Source organism: Carcharodon carcharias, chromosome 17 (assembly GCF_017639515.1).
Source record: "Carcharodon carcharias isolate sCarCar2 chromosome 17, sCarCar2.pri, whole genome shotgun sequence".
Classification (NCBI taxonomy): Eukaryota; Metazoa; Chordata; class Chondrichthyes; order Lamniformes; family Lamnidae; genus Carcharodon; species Carcharodon carcharias.
Genome location: NC_054483.1, coordinates 118040960 through 118061801, shown reverse-complemented (window position 1 = coordinate 118061801; position 20842 = coordinate 118040960). Strand labels below are relative to the sequence as shown.

Below are 20842 nucleotides of genomic sequence, written 5' to 3'. Positions count from 1 at the left end.
CTTCACAATTTCCACCCTTCACTTCCCTCAGCATCCTCAGATGCATCCCAGCCAGTCCTGGTGACTTATTAATCTTAAATACAATCAACCTTTCTAATTCTTCTTTATCAATTTTAGCCTTGTATCTTAACTACCCTCTCTTTCACTATGAATTTCTTTGGTAAAGACAATACCCTAGCCATGCTCTCTTCCACCACCTGTAGATTCACTTTTTGGTCCCTAATTGGCTTCACTCCTCCTCTAACTATCCTTTTACCATTAAATGTTTTTTCTTGCGACACATTGTGGAAGCAGAAAAAAGGCATGTACTTTTTTGGAGGGAAGTAGGAAGCAAAGGAGAAATGATTAGGTACATGAGAAAGAATCAAAAGAGGTAGAACTACCAGAAACAAATTTGTCTCCCAGGCATCATGGTGTGGCACGAATGGAAACTATGGGTTATTCCATAACATTCCACTGCCTGGTTAATAGAGAAAAAGTATGTGTGGGACCTAAAAACATTACTCATAATTTTATTAAGGGCAATTAAAGATGGACAATCAATGCTGGTCTTGTCGACAACATCTACATTCCATGAATGAATGAAAAAAAAGTCTACTTCACAGAAGAGTATGGTAAACTTTTAAATGAGGCCATTTAGAAAGAGACAACTGCCTTTATAAAATTACAGAATTGCTTTCCAATATGATATCTCTTGTCATGCCCAGATAAGGACTGTACAAATTTTCTGGAACTGCCTTTTCTTCTTAAAATGGATATTAAAAGGCTAAGATGGCTGTCAAGGGTCAGGAGACTTTTGTAATATGTACACAGCCTCAATGACCTAAAGTCTCTAGAAAGTTTCTAGTTAAATGCCCATGGATGGGGTGTCCCTCTTGAATGAACATACTAAGGTGAAAGCATTTGTGGAATTCACGACTCCTAATGTTTGTGAACTCATCCAAAACTCAAAACCTATGGACCCCAAGACACACTATCTCTGAGCTGCAGAGAAACCAGTTAATCATAAGTAGGTGTGAATGGCCACCATCCATTCCCCCATTGTGTAGCGAAGGCTTCAAACCATTCTGGTGGACAATAGAAATATTGATCAGCTAATCACATGACCGAAACTGACCAAAGATAACAAATCTCATTACCCAAGAACGAGGGAGAAACCAGCCAGTCTGCAAAAAACACAGTAAGAAATAGCAGCAGCAGCAAAGGCAGCAACATCTATGTCTTAAAACTAGAGAGTGCAACATTGTAAGGTCTCCAAGCCTACCCCTTTTAAAGTCTGCCAGTACAGAAAACCGACCTCTGAATAATCAGGCACCAAGCAACTAAAGTTTTGTGACCTGCTGGAGATCTCTTACTTCGAGGGAATCCTGCAATTACTTTGATGTATGACTTTGGTTATTGAATTCTCCTAGCTACATTTCAAGAGTGGAAAAGGACCTCTACTTCACCAGGCCACACCAAGACGAGCCAACAACATGACTTACTAACTATTCTTTTGCTTGTAGCTTGATTTCTCCAGAATGAGTGAATGACTGTAAGAATGAGATGTAGGGTTAGGTTTTTGCCATGAACTTGTGAATAAATAATGCCCTTCATCTAAGCTCAAGAAAAACATGCTGCAGGTTATTCAAATTGACCGTAAAGTCAAGAGTTAAGAAACAACCACAACTTCCTTTTCAAAAACACACCGTTTACGGACAGTAAGGGAAGGGAAGGGAACAGGTGTTTCAATTCTCTTTCTTGTTCTTGTTAGGAAAGAGAGATAGTTTAAATAAGTTATGTATGTATTTGGCTGTGTTAGGAATAAGGTATATCTTTAAGTTCAATTTATATTTTTTCTATTTGTGGGTCAAAAGGTGAAACCTGGGATCTAATTCCATTTTTGAGTGGTAACAGCAGGTCTAAAGCTCTATTTGTACACATGCATCTCTTATGCAATTTTTACGACTCTTGAAGGAGAGTTAAAGCCAACAGATTAGAGATAAAATTGTGCTGTTGCCTTGAAACAGGTGGCCAGTGAGGGAGGCCCCACAGTGCCAGAAAAAACTAAAAAGCAGTTTGAGTTCAGTTGAAAGTGGCTGTTAGAGAGACTGAACAGCAGAGGGACAGATAGCAAGTCCCAAACTGAAGTCGAAGCTAGGATTCCAGTGAGGCTGGATACTGGGAGAGGGAACTGCAGATAGAGATTTCCCAAAAGAACTGAAAGCTCCCAAGGCCAAGGAGTTAGACAGAAAGGAAAGAACCCAAGACGACCTTCTAGTCAAAGGAAGAGCAGGAGTCTGGAAATGGTCCTGTTCTGTGGAAGTGACAGTAAGGAGCAAGCTTAAAAAGAAAAAAAGCTTCAGGAAGCAGATTTAAAGCAAAAACTGGCTTCTACGAACCAGAAGATCCAAAGAGACAGCTGAAGGTCTGTAACTCTTTACTATGGGCATGCGAAGCAGTGGTATTCTGTTGGCAGAGCTCAATCAATGAGAGTGGAAAAAAAACATGAATACATGTGGCGAGCCACAGGAGAGGAACATTGGAAGGAGAGTTTGAATCCCTGGAGGTGGACCTTTGCGGAAGGTGTCTGAGAGAAAGTGTTGGTTTGGGAGAAGTGTCCAGAGCAAGGTAAACAAATACTAGATAACAGAGAGTGGAGATTGGAAACTCCCTTGGGAAAGACGGAGTTCAATGAGACCGGTTGGCTCACAGTGTGACAAGTGTGCAGGGGGAGTTGATGAGAGATCTATAGCAACTGTTTGGGGTGGCATCTGTCACTTGGTTTCAGAGTGTGGTGTGTCTGACCACAGGTCACCTTTTGGTTTACATGGACTGTGTACTTGCTGTGAACATTAGAGTATAAGATAGCTTTTGTAACTTGTATTATTCTTACAAATCTGTGTATATCTGTGAAGGTATAGTTGTGGGCAAAGGAGTATTGTAATATAGTTAATCTTTTCTGGTTTAATTAATTTTTTATTCTTTTGTTAAAAGTCCATCAGCTGACCCCTATGAGCAACCACTCTTCACGTATCTAAACAAAAAATAAAAATTAGGATCTACCAAGCCAGTTCCTTCCTGGAATTTGGCTTGTCCAGTAGTATCAGCTGGGACCATAACATTCTGTAACACAGTAGATTCTACACCAAGGATGCTTCACCCTTTCTTTATTAAAAACTGTACAACAAACCCATAGCAGCCAATATATATATATATATATATATGCCAGTCATGGACACAATATTATGCTGTGCATTTATGATGTTCTATTGCCTTTCTAATGTCAAGGCCTGTAAGGAGTGATAGAGTTACTTTACAGTTTTAAGAAAGTAATGTTACAAAGATTAAGATCAGACACTTAAGGCCCTACTTTCACTTGTGTGACAGGCATTTTTTAAAAACAATATTTTTTATTCATTCACAGGATGTGAGCATCACTGGTAAGTCCAGCATTGACTGCACATCTCTAAACGTGCTAAGTGGTGGTGAACTGGGTTCTTGACTATAACTGAGCGGCTTGCTCATCCATTTCAGAGGGCAGTTAAGAATCAATCACATTGGGCAGGATTTTGCTCTTGGAGGGGACAGCCGCTCGCGATTGGCTCCACACTGTGATTTCACGCGTGTGAACCAATTAAGGCCCGCCCTGTGTGGATCGCAAGCGGCAGCACTGAGCACTGCCTGTGTGGGCAGGGAGAGGAGGGAGAGCCAGGCCCAACATGCAGTTTGTGCATGCGTGAGAATTAGCGCTTCAATCTCCCTGAGGCATGGAGCTGCCTCAGGGAGATTGATGCGCTGTGTAAAAAAAATAAAGAGAATAAAAATTTAATAAAATATGTCCCCTCATGTGACTCTGACCTTCTCACCACAGACTTAATGGGGGCAGAGATGTGAGGGCGGTGGGGTCCCCATCCAGCACCCTCCTGCCCAATTAAATGCCCCCCGCCTCCAAATTCCCCTTGGGGAAGGGTATTAAATTCCACCCTAGGCTTCATTTCTACAGGGATAAAATTCAAAAGCAGGAGAATTATGTTACATTTCTATAAAGTTGGTTAGATCACACAAGAGTACTGTGCTCAGTTCTGGTCTCCATATTACAGAACAATATAGAGGTACTGGAGAAGGTGCAAAAACAATTGACAAAAGTGATTCCAGAACAGGGTGGTTATAACTATCAAGAAAGACTGAACAGGCTGGGGATTTTATCTAGAAAAATGAAGGCTGAATGGTGAGCTGATAACAGATGATGAAGAAGTTTGATTGGCTAAATGTTAAGATGATCTTTCCACTTGTGGGGAAGTCTGAAAATAGGTATCATAAATAAGTTAAGTCATCAATCAGGGGAAACCACTTCACTCAGAAATGGTAGAAAGTGGAATCTGCTACTACATCAGAGTAGTTGAGGCAAATAGCATGGTGATTATCATTCAAGGGGTAGCTAATTCAGTACATGGGGGAGAAAGGAATGGAAAGATACATTGATAGGGTGAGATGGAATAAGATGGGGAGTGGGTGGCTTGTTTTCTGTGCTGTAAATTCAAAGTAAGGTATAAAACAATCTTAATCCTTTCCAAAAGATACTACACCATTATAAAACAGAATTTGCCTCTACTTTAAGCTTCTGGAAACGACTTTTACACAGAAATTGCAGAAATTAATTCCAAGGGAGGTGATACCAGTTATTTGAATTGTACTCACAGGACTTTGTAGTATTTGAGAAACACGCTTTCTCTGTTCCATCAGGTTGAAATCCTGTCTCAAATCTGGTGACATATTCCTCTCACGAATATATTCGGGGTCATTTTCATTGATGCTGTCAAAATAGTTCCCTTTATGAATCACACTGGGTGGAGGAGGGGAAGTTATCACCCCGTGGTTGGCATCACCACTCATGGTCACTGTTGTCTATTTGTTGACCTACAAATAAACAAGTAGGATGTTAATGCTGTTGCACGAAAAGCACAAATGGAAACAGGATATGACACTTGGAAATAAGTCCTCCAGTTTAATTTTCCAAAAAAGTCTTACAGATATTTGGGCTATATCTTCCTTATGTTGCATTAAAGACCATCAGGAAAAAAGCCAAAAAGTAATATAATTCAATCCAAAACAATTGCTGATGATATTTTGAAGACCATTGCATGGCAACACCTTACATCAAAAATGCAAGGCTACCATGTTTAAGGGAAATCTACAGAATACATATTTACTGTCAGAAAAAGGGAAACAATTCTTTTAAGGACAAATGGAAAGGCTACATCAGCATTATGCATTTAATCTCTGCATAAATTGAGCATTGTGTAGAGAATGAAATGGTCCACTTTAATGCACCATACAAAGAGTACAAGAATGCTTACTTAATCCCCTCCACTTAGTTTCTTGATTTGAGGCACTCCAGGTGGCAGTCATAGGCTGTGGCATCTCACTGTACATGAACAGAGGGGATTAGACGGTATTATCTGTACAGTGGAATCTACATGTCCTCCTGACTGGTGAAAGAATATTGGCATAGGTTTGGAAATAGGTGCCTCCCATTTCCTTTGGTGCACATGTGGGAGCTAAACAGCTCCTGGAAGTAAATGGGAGCAATATGTTAGCCCCATGTCCTTTAGAGGATGACAAATATGTTTGAAAATAAGATTGTAATTTTTGACCAAGTCACATCAATTCCAACCTATTTAAATTGGTTGGTACATTACTTCCAGTCTTCTAATCGAACTGGTACTCTCCTCCAATACTCACTTTCCTTCCACCCTGCCCATGTCCTATTCACAGCTTCTTCCCTCTTTATTTCTTCCAAAGTGCTGCTCATTATTTCCCTCCTTCTGTGATGAATCACTCCCTTTTCTATTGTACTATTTAGTATCCCCCCTGTTCTATTATCAAGCATTTAACTCATGCTTAATTCCCATCAATTTCTCCATTGCTCCTTGCTTTTCATTCATCCTTCCCTTTCCCTAACACCTAATCTCCCCTGACATTCACTCCCTTCCCCCACTACCTCCAACCAATTTTTCCCCTTGTTATGTTTTCTCCCCCAATTCATTCTCCTAATTCCCAGGTATTATTTCCCTTCCACTTAGTTTAGTTTAACTTCAACTGTTCCTACTTGGATTTCATGGGCAGTACAAGCCATAAGAACATTAGAAATATGAGAAGTGGGCCTTAGGACCTATCAAGCTTGCTCTGCCATTCACTAAGATCACATCTGAACTTTACATCAAATCTACTGACCTGCCTTATTCACATATCCCTGGATTCTTTTAGTACTCATAAAATCTATCTATCAATCAGTCTTGAACATGCTCACCGACTGAGCAACCACTGTCACTCAGGTAGAGTTCCAAAGTTTCATAAGAAGAAATTTCCTGCTTTTCCCTAAATAGCTGACCCGCTATCCTGAGATTATGACCCCTAGGTCTAGACTTTCCAGCCAGGAGAAAAAGCTCCTTAGCATCCAGGCTGGAAAATCTTCTCAGGATTTTATATATTCAATGAGATCACCTCTCAAACTTCTAAAATCAACTATAGGTCCATTCTACTCAAATTTTCCTCAGTTCAGCGCTTGTATCTAGAATTCAAGATATTCTTTTTCGCCAAGGTCTCTTCAGATTTCCTCTAGGGTAGCCCTGTTTTCAGTGACTCCCTTCTCATTCTCACTAGCTCCTTAATAGGTAATGCAGTCACATTACATCATTACCTTCTGTATGTGTGCTGAATTTTTTTTTAGGGTTTCCTTTTAACTTGAGATCTGTTGAAATCCTCATTCATGCCTTCATTACTTCTAGAATTGACCCCTGCTGATCTAGAGACACCCTCCGTAATCTTGAGGACATGCAAAACTCTGCTGCCCATGCCTTAACTTGCAGCAAGTTCCATTCCACTATCACCCCTGCATTCACAGACCTATGTTGGCTCCCAATCAAGCAACATCTTGATTTTAAAATTCTCATCCATATTTTCAAATCCCTTCAGGCCTCAACCCTCCCTATCTCTGCAATCTCCTCCAGCTCCACAACCCTCCAAGATATTATTTCTAGCCACCTGCGCATCCCCAATTTTAACTGCTCTGCCATTGGTGCCATGCCTTCAGTTGCCTATACCTCAAGTTCTGGAATACCCTCCCTACACCTCTCCACTTCTCTGCCTCACTTTCCTCCTTTAAGACACTCATTAAAACCTCTTTCACACACTTTTGGACCTTTAACCAATTCTCTCCTTATGAGGCTCGGAGTCATACTCTGTTTTATAATGCTTCTGTGAAGCACCTTGGAATATCTCATTATGTTAAAGGCACTACATTAATTTCAGTTGCTGTACTGGATTTCATTTACTCAGATCAAAATGCTGTTTTGTTGTCCATCTAAGGCTTTGAGGCCTTCTGACTACTTCTGCTCCCTCATCTTCAAACTCAATTCACCAGCACTAAAACTCAGTCCAGTTTGTGAGTGTAGATCAGGAGATTTTGGCATACATTTCTGGGACTCTTCACTCAATAACTTTTCTACCCCCATTCCTATATTGTCAGATAGCCCTTCTTGTTTCTGCCACTTTACCTTTTAGTTAGGTTAGCAAGATCTACGGTACCAAAAGGGCAGTGGCCTGTTGCATAATCTGGATAAGAATAAAATAATCAGCTTCCTGTGTGGTGTAGTGTTTTGTTCCTGTACACTTTTTTCTGGTGGAAATGCACCAGTAAAAAAATGGGGATTTATTTTAAAAGTGGCTCACACTCTGGTTTCAACCATTACGAACACTGATAATGCTAACTAACCACACTTGTGAGAAGTAAGAGTTCTGCTGGGGTGTAAAGTTACTGAAGACACACAATGCTACTGAGCTTGTGGTGCTTGGGTCTATTTACAAGGCTGTTGCAATAACTTCCAGTATCAATCCCTTTGCTTGGGACTCAGAAGTCAGGTCTGAGAGGCAAGTTCACAAAGATGTGGGAGATCATTGTGGAGCTTGGGAAATCCTACTCTGTGTTACCCCCAGAGGGCAAGAGGATAGATTGGGAACTGGGGTGACAGCAAGGATACCAGCCAGGTCCCGAAGGAGGTAAAACCTTCTCTCTTACTGGGAATGCCATTAGTCCAGCACAGAATGAATAAAATGTAAATTTATTAATCCAAAGGCTCTTTTCAGCCCGCATTTTTTGTGAAAAGGCTGGTTGCTGTCGTAGAGTCAGATTTGGAGTTATTGTAACAGTGGACTGACCTGTTTCAGACACATTAAAATAACTATACATGCATAAGTTTTAAAAGACAATTCCAGACCTCCTTCAATTTATATTCTCACAATAGTACATACTAATGCCTAGTATATAATACCTTTTATTTTATTATTTTATCTAGATGATAAACAGCTTTCTAACTATGATTTTCACTTACTTGACAGGAGTCATTAACTGACAATTAGCGATTGCTTAGAACGTTTTATTCACAGGTAATGACAGGAAATAAATTATTTTCCCCCCCAAACAGTTGCTCAATGGGTCTCCCGCCCTTGCTGCTCCTCCAATCAGATTCTGTCTTTGGAGCAGCATGGTCAGGAGACCCATTGACATGATCCGTAATTTAAGAGCAGCTCCTCAAAGATTCTGTCTCTCCCATGCAACCTGGGTGGGTGGGTGGGTGGGTGGGGGGGCACTTTTCTTTCTCTGGTTGAATTTTCCAAAGCTTTTGGGGGCTTTCAGGGGAAGTTCACCCGCTGTCCCCACGTATCTTGAACCCTGCTTGTATTCTTCGAATTAATGTGGTGAATCTTTGTTGCAAATATATCCTTCCTTAGGTCAGGGGACCAAAACCGTACACAGTATTCCAGGTGTGGTCTTAGAAAATCCCCAGCACTGAGGGAGTGTTGCACTGTTCTTCAGATGGGACACTAAGCCGACCCTCTCAGGTGAATGTAAAAGATCTCAAGGCACTATTTTAAAGAGCAGCAAGGAGACATATCCCCAGAGTCCCAGCCAATTATTATCCCTCAATCAACAGCACAACAAACAGATTATCTGGTCTTTAACACATTGCTGGTTGAAAGAGTTTGTTGTGTGCAAATTGATTGCCACGTTTCCTACATTGCAACAGTGACTACATTTCAAAAATGCTTATTTGGTTATAAAATATTTTCAGACATTGTGGTCATGAAAGGTGCTATATAAACACAAGTTTTTCTTTCTTTTATATAATTACAGCATAACTTCTTTCTGCTTATACTTCAACCTCCCTACAATAAAGGCTAGCACACCAAATGCCTTCCTAACTTAAAAATAAAAACAAAAAAACTGCGGATGCTGGAAATCCAAAACAAAAACAGAATTACCTGGAAAAACTCAGCATGTCTGGCAGCATCGGCGGAGAAGAAAAGAGTTGACGTTTCGAGTCCTGTCGAAGGGTCGTGAGGACTCGAAACGTCAACTCTTTTCTTCTCCGCCGATGCTGCCAGACCTGCTGAGTTTTTCCAGGTAATTCTGTTTTTGCCTTCCTAACTTGCTTGTTGTACCGGCATGTTAACTTTGTGATTTGTGTACAAGGACCCGCAAATCCATCTGAATACCAACATTAACTAGTCTCATATTTTAAAAAAAATTCTGCTTTTCCATTCTTCCTATTGGAGTGGATAATTTTACACTTCCTCGCATCATACTTCATCTGTCACATTTTTACTCACTCACCTAACCGGCATAAATTTGGCATTCTTGTGTTTGTCCTAATGAGTGCAAGATGAAAAGCTTCAGCAACATGTCTTTCTTTTCAGCAATACTCACTGTGTATATCTCTTTGCATCCTCCGCACAGCTTACCTTCCCACTTAGCTTTGGCACATCAGCAAACTTGCATATATTGCAGCTAGACTCCTCATCCAAGTCATTGGTACAAGATCGTAAACAGCCGAGGCCAAAGCTCTGATCCTTATTGCCCTCCAAATAATTACAAACTATGATCCTGAAAATGACCTATTTATTCCTATTGTTTTCTGTTGGCCAATCTTCAATTCATGCTCATATATTACCCCCAATCCCATGAGCTCTAATCTGTGCTACAACCTCTTGTCTAGGACCTTATCAAATGCTTTCTGAAAATATACTATACATTGGTTCCCCCTGATCATGGTTCCCCCTTATCAACCCTGCTTGTTATACCCTTTCATAAAGCCATGCTGACTCTGCCTAATCATACTGTGATTTTCAAATGCTCTGATATTCACATCCTTAATAATAGATTCTAGCATTTTCTCTATTACTGATGTACTATTAATTGACCTGCAGCTTTCCATTTTCTCTCTCTTTCTTTCCTTGGGCAACAGTATTACCTTTACTATCTTCCAATCTATGGGACCATTCCAGAACATAGGGAATTCTGGAAGATCAAAACTAATACATATATTATCTCTGCAGCCACTTTTTTTAAAAACCCAAGGGTGTAAGTAAGCTCATTGATTCAGGGTGTTAATGCTGAATTTATGCTGCAATAGAATACATGCTTTAAGTTGTGATTAAGCACAGCTGTCCCCAATTAGGGAAGGATTAGGGAATCATTGCAAGAGTATATAAACCAGTTCACTCGGTGTCTGGGAGAGTCTGTAACTTTACTGTCTTGGAAATAAACCTGTTTTAAGGAATAGGCAAGCTTCAGACTCACTCCTTCTCAGCATACAATTTAGAATTAACATAGGGCATCTATCAGCATTGAGTCCCATTAATTCCTTCAATACATTTTCATTATTTGTATTTATTATGTTACGTTCCTCACTTTCACTAGCACCTTGGTTCCTCAGAATTTCCAGTATGTTGTATGTGTCTCCTACTGTGGAGGCAAATATGAAATAACTTGTTTAGCTACTTTGCAGTTCCTGCTCTCAACAATAATAGCTAAAATTGCAATCTCAGTATGCTGGAGATGTAAAATGCCACTCTCCTGAAAGCTCCTGCCTACTGTAAGCAAAAGGTGGCAATATGAAACAATAGTGCTAGAAGGGGAGCGTTACTCCAGCTGCAGGGGTGTTGGAGAGACAATGAAAGTGACTTGACTGAATGAATTCATGTTAGCAACATGACCAGGTCTACAAAATGCTGACCACCAGTGTGAAAAGCTGATGCTTAGCATACACATGACCCAAGGTGAATATTCCTATTTTTTTTTTGGTTTCCACATTAGCCACCCTTATGATTTAGGCAAGACAGGCTTGTTAATAACAGATAATGTATAGCCTAGTGCCGGGGCTTCTGTTCACCAGCATCACCCAAAATGATTTCACATTGAACTCTCTCAGCCATTGAGGAAAGATAATTTGTGTTAGGTCCAAAAGAAGAAAGAATTCTTAAAAACATATTGGAAGATACTTGTAAAAATTCTTTGAGTAGTAAACTTTCAACTGAGCAAAAAAACTTTCAGTACTTTGCATGTGTTTCACATTAAGGTTAAAATGTATTGAACAGCTTACCACTGAGGTGTGCAATTTTATTGAAAGAGCATTTCAAATGATACCTTAAACTATTAACCTCAAAAGATGAGGCAATGACAATATTTAGTTGTGTATAAACTGACATATAATTGATTATATTCTGAACATGTTTTTATTTAAATAAAACTTATTTTTGATGCCTTTAATTATGTTTTTCCCCATTTAAAGTACAACAAACATCTGCTCAAAATTATGTTAAGATTTAAAATGCCATAAATTTGCACAGGATTTTCACATGACAGTGATTTAGAACATTGGAATATTCCAGGATTGAGAAAGGATATACAGTACTCTATTTGAAATATATCTTATTACAGAAAAAAAATCTGCAAAGAACAGCACCATGTTTGCATTCTTTCCCATTATTTTCAATTACACACTCAAAGCAAACCTTCCTGCAATCTTGCCATGTTAATTCTCCCTGACAGGAAAAACCTATTCAGATGGCTGGCGGTGACTTCCTTCGGACAGACCATTCAGGACAACATTATTTGGCACCCATTTCACTCCTGGATGCCAATCCTGGCACAGGAATACAAATGAAAAACTCATAAGTTAGTTTTCAAGAGCGTTTTTTTATATTGTTTCAACAAGTCCCTCTTTTCAAAGGCAGGATGATAAACTTTTCATGGAAAGGCAATAGGGAGTATTTTTACACCGAAATACTTCCCTCTTCCTAGTGCATTATGACCCTTTGATCCTTCCTACTTGTCAGTGCCTCTGCCTGACCCTGCAGATAGGCTAGCTGGAAATGAAGCATCACATCATTTTTGAGCTATGCCATTTAAGTAAAGAACTTTGCAAATTCTCACTTATTTGAGATGTTTAAGAAATACTTGGGAATTGATTTTTTTTTAAAATTAGCGCTCATTGAAATCCCAGCAAGCTGTATCAATACAAAGGCTGAATTTCCATAATCAGGAAAATTTTGCATTACACTTATAGCTCCATTTTGCTTGTCTATTGTCTATAACATAGTACAACAATAAAACATTATTACAGTGTATTAATACAGCAAAGAATATTCTTCAAATCGTTTTCTATACGCTGTAACAAGGCTTTGTAGATGTCAGAATAGTGCACAGCTCACACATATCACTATTAAATAAGTCTTAGTGATTGAATGCCAATCAAGTTTCTTTGCACATTTCAAAGCATTTCTGCAGCACCACCAGGAAGCTGAACAATTTGAGGCATCAACCACAAAAGGATACGGAAATCTCATGAATGCTTTAAATTGCTTACTGGAACAACAGTCCTGCTTGGTGCCATTCCACACCCTTAATTCAAGCAAACCATTGCAGAAAGAAACATCAGTCAATCCAAATGGTTGTTGTAGCTCCAAATTGGAAATCCCAACACCATAATCATGTTCATACGTAATTCAACAAATCTTCACTCTGCCCCACAAATTTGCATATGAAAGTAACTAAATCAATAGAGTAAATTGTGTCATCCAGTACTCTACCAATTGGAATTCGCTAATAACTGGAATTTCTGATGTTTCCCCAATATGAGTCGTCACTTTACCAACTAGAGGCAATTATGATGTTATCCAGAACTTGTACCTGTATTACTGTATCATTTCATACTTCCATTTATGTTGAAATGTACTGTTGATGATTAGAAGTAAAAAGATTACTGTACTTGAGTAATTACTTATCAGTTCATGCTACCAGAATTGCACTGTATTCCATCAGTAAATGGAACTCTCTGTTAACCAGCATATTTTATTAATAGGCCATTCCCCGTCGATGCCAGATAATAAAGATTCCAATATATTAGTTCTCCTTAAGGTCTGAAGACAGCATAGTTGCTTCTCTTCAGTGGCAGGATAGGCTGGTCACATACTTGTTCCAATTCTCTGCTTTTACAGATCACACAGAACAAATCAACCAATAAGAGATATCAACACAAGGAGAAGATGGATACCTGGGTTTTAGCAGCTATCCATGATCGCCCCTATTTGCTTACATCGATATAATCAGTTGTATAATAAGCACCTTAAGATGTTTCTTAGATATGATAATATTCCATATAAATGCAAGTTCTTTTCAGCAAGCTACAAAGAAATATTCTTGAAGCTGAGAACTTGGAATATGCAAAGAACATACAAACCATTTAATCAAAAATGAAGGTTTTTTTGATAACTGAATTCAAAGTGAGAAAACTCAGCACTTTTTAAAACTTCATTTCATCTCTACTTTATTATTACTATGACCAATTATTATGACATAACCGATGGCAAATGTGGATTTGTTCAAAAACCCAGAGGGAAACTTGAAATAATTGCCATAACCAATTTTTGCAATTTGTATGTTTTGAGATGCAGGCTTTGAATTCAGTTATAATAAGACTACCAAGTCTCAAGAGGTATTTATAAAACTAAATTAAACATTTATTGATTAAAAGATTGTAAGCACATACACAGGTCTACAAATTACTACGATAATAACATCTAAAAAATCCCCAATTAATCTGACTCTCAATTACACCTCCGTTAAGGCAACAATAAAACACAGATTTAAACAGACCCTTGGCAAAGCACACTCTGGACAGTCAAATTCAAAATGAGTTTCTTTCAGTGCTGGACCCTTGTAAACAGCGGCTTGAGGCTTACAGGCTGGAGGCTTTAGATCTTAGAATTCCTTTTCTTTTACCAACAGCCTTCTCTTCCTCTATACATATTTTCCTCTTTGTATGCAAATTCTCATTGTATCACTAGGTTTTATGAACTCTACCTCTTCCAACAATAAACCAATTTCATAACACCAATTTTATTAGTAAGCTTTGGCAAAAGTAAACACATTGTTTGGCTTCTTCTGGCTAAGTGTAATATTTCACCCATTCTTTTGAATGGTTTATTTAAAAATTCAAATTGCCCCCTTTACACTTCACCTTGTAACTTCTATATGTTTACCCAATTAACATTTCAAACCTACTTCTATACATTAAAACCTCTAGACAGCTGGCTTTAATCCAATTAACACACACAGACACCACTAGAACTCTATTTTAAAATAATTTCCAATAATATTATAGATATTATTATATCTTCTTGACACCAATTTAACTTTTTGATTTTGTTCCCAGGGTCAAAAATACTAGCCTAAATGTTGTCTTCCTTACATCAGCAATATATTTCAAATTAGATTAATTTCATGGTCTCCTATTTGAATGTTCTTTTTCCAAGGACGTCTAAATTATGGAAGTCCTTTGCATCCCAGTTTTTCTCTCCTATGTTAAGACCCAACACTTTTGATTGACCTCATCCTCAATTTTTTCAACATTGGTGTAACATATGGATTTGTACCAGTATATTGATTTCCCATCTTGAAAAAATAAACAAAACACAAAAATCTTAATATTTAAAGGCTATTATCAGTTTTTTCCAGAAAAAAATTTTAATTTACTAATTTTCAGGAGGGTCTTAATGTTGAATTATTTATCAAAGTCTAAGCTGGACTACTGAACTGTCAAAGATTTAGGACTATAAAAGTTTCAGTATGGCTTTTCTTTCAACCATCACTTACTGTGCCAAGTAAACCTTTACATTATCATGTTGTCAGTTTCAGCTCCTAAAGCTTTTGGTATTGAGTTTCTTAGGTTTATTTCTTTAAAACTTAAGAGGATTGTGTTTGAGAATCATTCATTACTTGCAGATACACAACTGAGGTCAACTGCTTACTCCACCACTGAGAATTCAATGTATTTACCTATAACGGAAGAGATTTTCAAAGATTAAAAATACTTTTGTGATGTGATTTTTTTATAAAATTTCTGAATCGTCAGTCATTGCATTTTTGATTTCAGCCTGTACCAAAAGTGGCTATTAACATTTCTCCCACTATTTCTTGCATGAAGTATCTAAGCACAAGGTACTAAATGTAAGATGCATGATCAAAATTTTCTGATAAACAGATAACTGTTTAAGAATGGAATGTGAACTGTTTTCAGTTTAGCAACCAGTCCACTTAATTTATATGCCATCGTGCAGTAAACATACTTGTGGTGTAAATAACCATCCACATTGCCATGACAACTAGTGTTCCAATTACAGAACATTTAGGAAATGATGCTTCAGCAATTGCAGCTCTGCATATTCCTGTACTATTGCCAGCTGGCACTGGATTAAGGATCTCTTTATTCACGCACTAAACTAGCAACATTAGATAAAAAGAACATTCTTTAAACCTCAATATAAATTGAGTTGCTTTAAAATGTAATTCTGTTTCAGTTCAATTCTGAGTTTTTCCTGGTTATTTCTGGCTTGCCAATAGCCATAATTGTTGGATTAGTCATTTGAAGTCTCAGTCTATACTGCATCACTGCTGCACCTCACAATTCTTTTTTTTAAATTATCACTTTAAATCATTTTGAAATCAATTCTCAAAATCTGCATAGATCTCCAGCAATGCTTTGTTACTCACCCCTGAAACTGTAATGTCTGCTTAGTTTAATTCATTTTTCATTTGGTGTACACTGTTTTACAGTCCATTGGCTATGAATGGATCATTCTTATAAAAGTGCAAAATACAAGCCGAAGGCCACTCAGTGGAGTGTTACTTTGGTACTATTCAGGAGTTGCAATGTTCAGCTTTTAGGAAATGTTGATAAACCAGTTGATGGCATACATAAAATTGCCTGCTGGCACATCAAAAAAAACAAACACTAGTAAATCATAATCTAGTTAGGAGGTATTGATAGGAGAGGCTCACTGAACCAAAGTTATTGCTGAGTGAAAATAATGTTGTGAAAGTACATTTGTCTATGGAGCTATGTGACATGATTAAAAAATTGATAGCCTAGCCTCGTCTTAGTTATCCATTTTACAAAACATCTGCTTAGGACAAAAAGTACTCTGGTGTACTATGCTGTAATATGGTTGCTGGTTTCAGTCTCACTCAAGAATTTAGTACATAATCCAGGATAACACTTCAGTGCAGCATGGAGGGAATGTCGTTCAGATGAGAATATAAACTGATATATTGTTTGCCCTCTCACCGAATGTATTCTAAGTTGTAAAACTGTTTAAAAAGTTGAGCTCTCCCAGTGTCCTGGGAAATATTTATCCCTCATGTAAAATCATAAAGAGATTATTGGATTACGTTTCTCACTGCTGTTGGTGGTAGATCTTCCTATGTATACATTGTCTGCTGTGTTTCCCTACAATAGTTCAATTAAACAACACCAATTATGTACTTTTTTTTGAAAAAAAAGTGCTTTGGGCATTGGCATTGGGCAAGATGATATGTATATTAATGGTTTTTCCTAGCTAGGATGACTTTTTTCTTTCCCTTCTTTTTGGATGTCATCACATCTTGGTAGACATAATTTTTGTTATATCTCTTGATGCAATTGGTGCTTAAAAGTTAGTGAATGAAACAAGTGACTGCATAATAAAGGAGTATAGACAAAACCTCACTACTTCATCGCTATGATACTGTGATATCAGCTAAGATTTCATATCCTGACATGGGTCCCTCATCATCTAGAAAAAAAACTCCTTTATGGTTCTGTAGCCTTCCTTTTCGTCCTGTCAAAAGCAGGATTTCCTTTTTGTTATATTTAGACAGCTTCAAAACAGAAGTCCGGCAGATAAAATTTATTATGTTCATTATTCAGTGGCAATGCTCTGCAAACAGAAAGCATTAAGCATTAAGTCAGTATTACCAAGCTCTCAAATGGCACATTTCCACACACAAAGGCACAAGTTAAGAAAATAGTTCAGAACGGAATTAGGAATGGAATGTACGCTTTCAACGATTGATGTTCAGTTGGCATGATCAATGTAGTATTCAAGACGACCAGCAGCTAGGAGATCAACCAAATAACCTTGTCCAAGCCTGAGGGCAACTATCCTGGCCTCTAACATTTAATCATTGTATGTGAGAGAAAGAGTGTGTGAGAGAGAGAGAGAGAGAGACATCAAACTTGATGGCTCATAGCAAAGTTGTGTATTATACTTTTTGTCCTCAAGTTGAAAGGTGTTACTGTCAGTGTCAAGCTTTGCTCACATTTTAGGTATAGCATGAGTAACAGCAAAGCTCCATTTCAGCTCGAGCATCATGTTTCAGGCTTAATCTTAAAAGGGCATCAGATACTTTGACATTACAATTTCCTACACTAATCATCTTAATAACATCAGCAAGCATGAGGGGCAAAAGAGATCGATCGCAAGTGAAAGACAAACTACCAGCTCCTATTGAAGTCAACGCAGTCATGACTATTAAAGATTCTGCATCCTGTAGAACATTAGGCATGAAACATCAGTTTATAAAAGTAGGCTCAAAAAAATTGGGACTTTTTTCCTACTGGAACAGAGAAGGTTAAAGGAAATCTAGCAAGAGTTTTCAAAATTACATTAAAACATGAACACAAATTTAAATAGCAACTGTCACCACCTCTTGATATCCTAAAATATTTTACAACCAATTCAGTATTTTTGAAGCACAGTCACTGTGGTAAGGAGGTCTTGTGGCAACATCCCTACCTCTGGGCCAGAAACTCTGGGCTCAAATCCCACTCTAAGACTTGATGCCACAGAAGGCGTGATCATAATGTGGCCAAACAGGTTGATTATCAGCCTGTAAATCCTTCTAATATGCCTGATGGCGGCAGTAAAAGGAAGAAAGTTTGCTATTTAGCCATGCTGCAGAAGGCAACAGGAAACCAATGCAGTACTTTGCCAAGCAATGAACCAATCCAAAGTAAGTCCATGGTCATCAACCTCCTCAAAGCATAGTACCTGAAGGGGGAGGAGTCATGAAGGAAATCTGCACATAGCTGGGTTCTACAAAGAGCAATGTTATAATAGATCTCTGTTTTTTGTGATGTTGGTTATTATAAAGGGTTTTGAGAAGGTAAAGGATTATTTTGACTGACTGATCAATTAATAAAAGACAAATTCTATTGTCACTAGAAGAACGCAGAGGGGAAGGTGAAAGGAATTTTTCACACTGAGGATTATTGAGCACAGGATGTTTTATCGTTACAGGTTATTGATGAAGAGACTATAACATGACTTAAAGGAGAATTGGATAATTGTTTGAAATGGGACAGTTGATGTACTACAATTGACTTCGTTAACACTAGGGATGGGATGGTTACAAAAAGCCATAACAGCTATCCAGTTAAGCCAGTCTCTAAGTGCATGTGTGCATGAATACATGGACATCAGATATGGAACATCATCAGGTTTGACTGTGATAACTTGCACATCCACTCACACATGAAGAATGGTTAGACACCAAATAGATGTTAGGCACTTTCAATATGCAGATAGGTGCATGTTTAGGGCACCTATGCAAGAGTCTTTACCAGTAAAATGGATGACATACTTCTGGTGCTGAATAAGTGTGTACATACCAACTGCCATATTGAATTCATGGGTGCAACCTAATTTCTAGACAAATGATTACAGGAGGGGAGAAAATTTGAAAGAGGCAAAAAAACAAAATATTTTATGGCTATGTCATTGCGATATTAAACATAAACCACTCTTCTTTTCTTCCCACTTACTGATCTCTAATTAAAATGACATACAGACAGCGTGTTGTTGACCAATGTAATGCTTGTGTCCATCACTAGGATAGTAAGCATAGGTCTTGCCTTTTTTTCTTTTTCTGGGTGAAAGCAACTATAATCTCCACCAGTTCAAAATGTGAAAAGATTAATGTGCATCCACTAGAAGCTTTTAAAAATTTGATCATGTTCTGGAACATCACCCAGATGTTAATGAGGACTGTGCAATGTTGACTGGGCTGAGATTGACTTGTCATTGTTGATGGGCCCAATTTTCTTATTATTGAAATTCATAGTGACATTACTTTTTTGGGTGCTTCCTACTTCAGAGGTCATTAAGCATCAGCAACATTGCACGAGATTGGATACACCTAGGCCAGACTGAATAGTGGATAGGAGTAGCAAAAACCCTACAATGAAGCATTTTAGCAAACCAGTTGGGATTTTATGAAAATCCAGGCTTTTCATAGTTAACGTTCTGATGCTAACTCATAAATGACTAAATTTATTGAATTTAATTTCATAACATATCCATTAGACTCTATGTTAAAAATGCTGCATAAAAGCAAGGTGTTCTTGTCAGTTCAACCCAAAGGCAGCATTCCATCCCAGTCAGGTCATAGAGTCAAGCCCCACTCAGCACAATCTAGGCAAACACTTCACTGCAGTGCTGAAGAAATGTGGCAATGCCAGAACTATTTTCATTAGAAAGGGATGTTAAACAGAGGTCCTGTTTGTTCAGCTGGATGTAAAAGATCTCATGGCACTATTCAAAGTGGGGCGCAGGGGGTGGGAGGTGGGGGCGGTCTGGTGGTGGGAGGGGGAAGTTCTCCTGATGTCTTACAATCAGTTTAAACTTCAATCAGTAATTTCTAAATAACAGATTCACTGGTCATCTATGATTTAGCTATTTGTGGGACCTTGCTGGGTGCAAAATGATTGCCAAGTTTGCACACAAAACAAGACTATATTTTAAACACAAAGTATTTGGCTGTGAAGCACTGCCTCAATAGTTTGAAAGGCACAATATCAAATCGAGTTCGTTACATCTTGTGAAACCAAGAACAGTGGCAAACTGACAACTTGCAGTTCCTTTTGAAGTCCTGAGATTTTGAATCTCATTCGAACTACCAGAATCAAAGAGGCAGGAACTGCTTTCTTACAATATCAACTTGCACACATAATATATTCAGCATGAAATGTTCCAGTCAATTAGAAGTTATAATTTAAAGGGGAATATTCACATTCCCCTGACAATGCATTGAGATTTATTCATACAAGCAATACAAATCACAAAAGTCCCAGCTTGATTTCTGGTCTTTGCTGAGCTTAGTCAGGCATAGCACTATTAAACTAAAAGTTACAGAAGAAATCATTGCTGTATAAGGTGACAGCACTGCTTCCGGATAGAATGGAGATGACTGGATAACTCTCTTGTCAATCCCAGCTGGAGACGACCCTGCTCTAAGTGACTAGGTTCAATTTTATACACGGTTCATTATGTAACTATCTGCCCACCATTCACTGCACTTTACTGAAGAAATAACCATTTTAATTAAGTGATGCTGCTACATTTCACAGAGACATTCTTTAAATGGACTATTTGCTGTAGTGCACTGTATATAAACAGACTGCTGAGTAAATCGACTTTCATTGTTGTAAAACGCACTGTTTACTATGAGTCCTTCTGCAAATCCAGACCCACCTCTAATTCATTAGTGGGCATAGTGCAACTCAAAGGCTGATAGTAGTGTCAATAAAAACGCTTGAAAAAACATGCTTTTTATTGACTGATTACACTCCTGTGGCACAGTTTATTATATTAAAGACGCAACATAAATACAAGTTGCTGTTACTGCTCTTAATGTTATCCA

At 38.2% G+C, this 20842-nt stretch overlaps 1 protein-coding gene across 8 annotated transcripts in view; it reads right to left on the bottom strand.

Annotated features, from left to right (window-relative positions):
* Positions 1 to 20842, bottom strand: part of add3a (adducin 3 (gamma) a) — a 318245-nt gene that overhangs the window by 98980 nt on the left and 198423 nt on the right. For 7 of the 8 annotated variants that reach the window (XM_041210398.1, XM_041210396.1, XM_041210394.1 and 4 more), the window contains one exon: positions 4681 to 4899. In XM_041210398.1, coding sequence (XP_041066332.1) covers positions 4681 to 4875 — 195 coding nt within the window. In that variant the 5' untranslated portion in view covers positions 4876 to 4899. Of the gene's footprint in view, positions 1 to 4680; positions 4900 to 5339; positions 5408 to 20842 lie in introns of all 8 variants that reach the window. The other variant, XM_041210397.1, reaches the window with a different exon arrangement.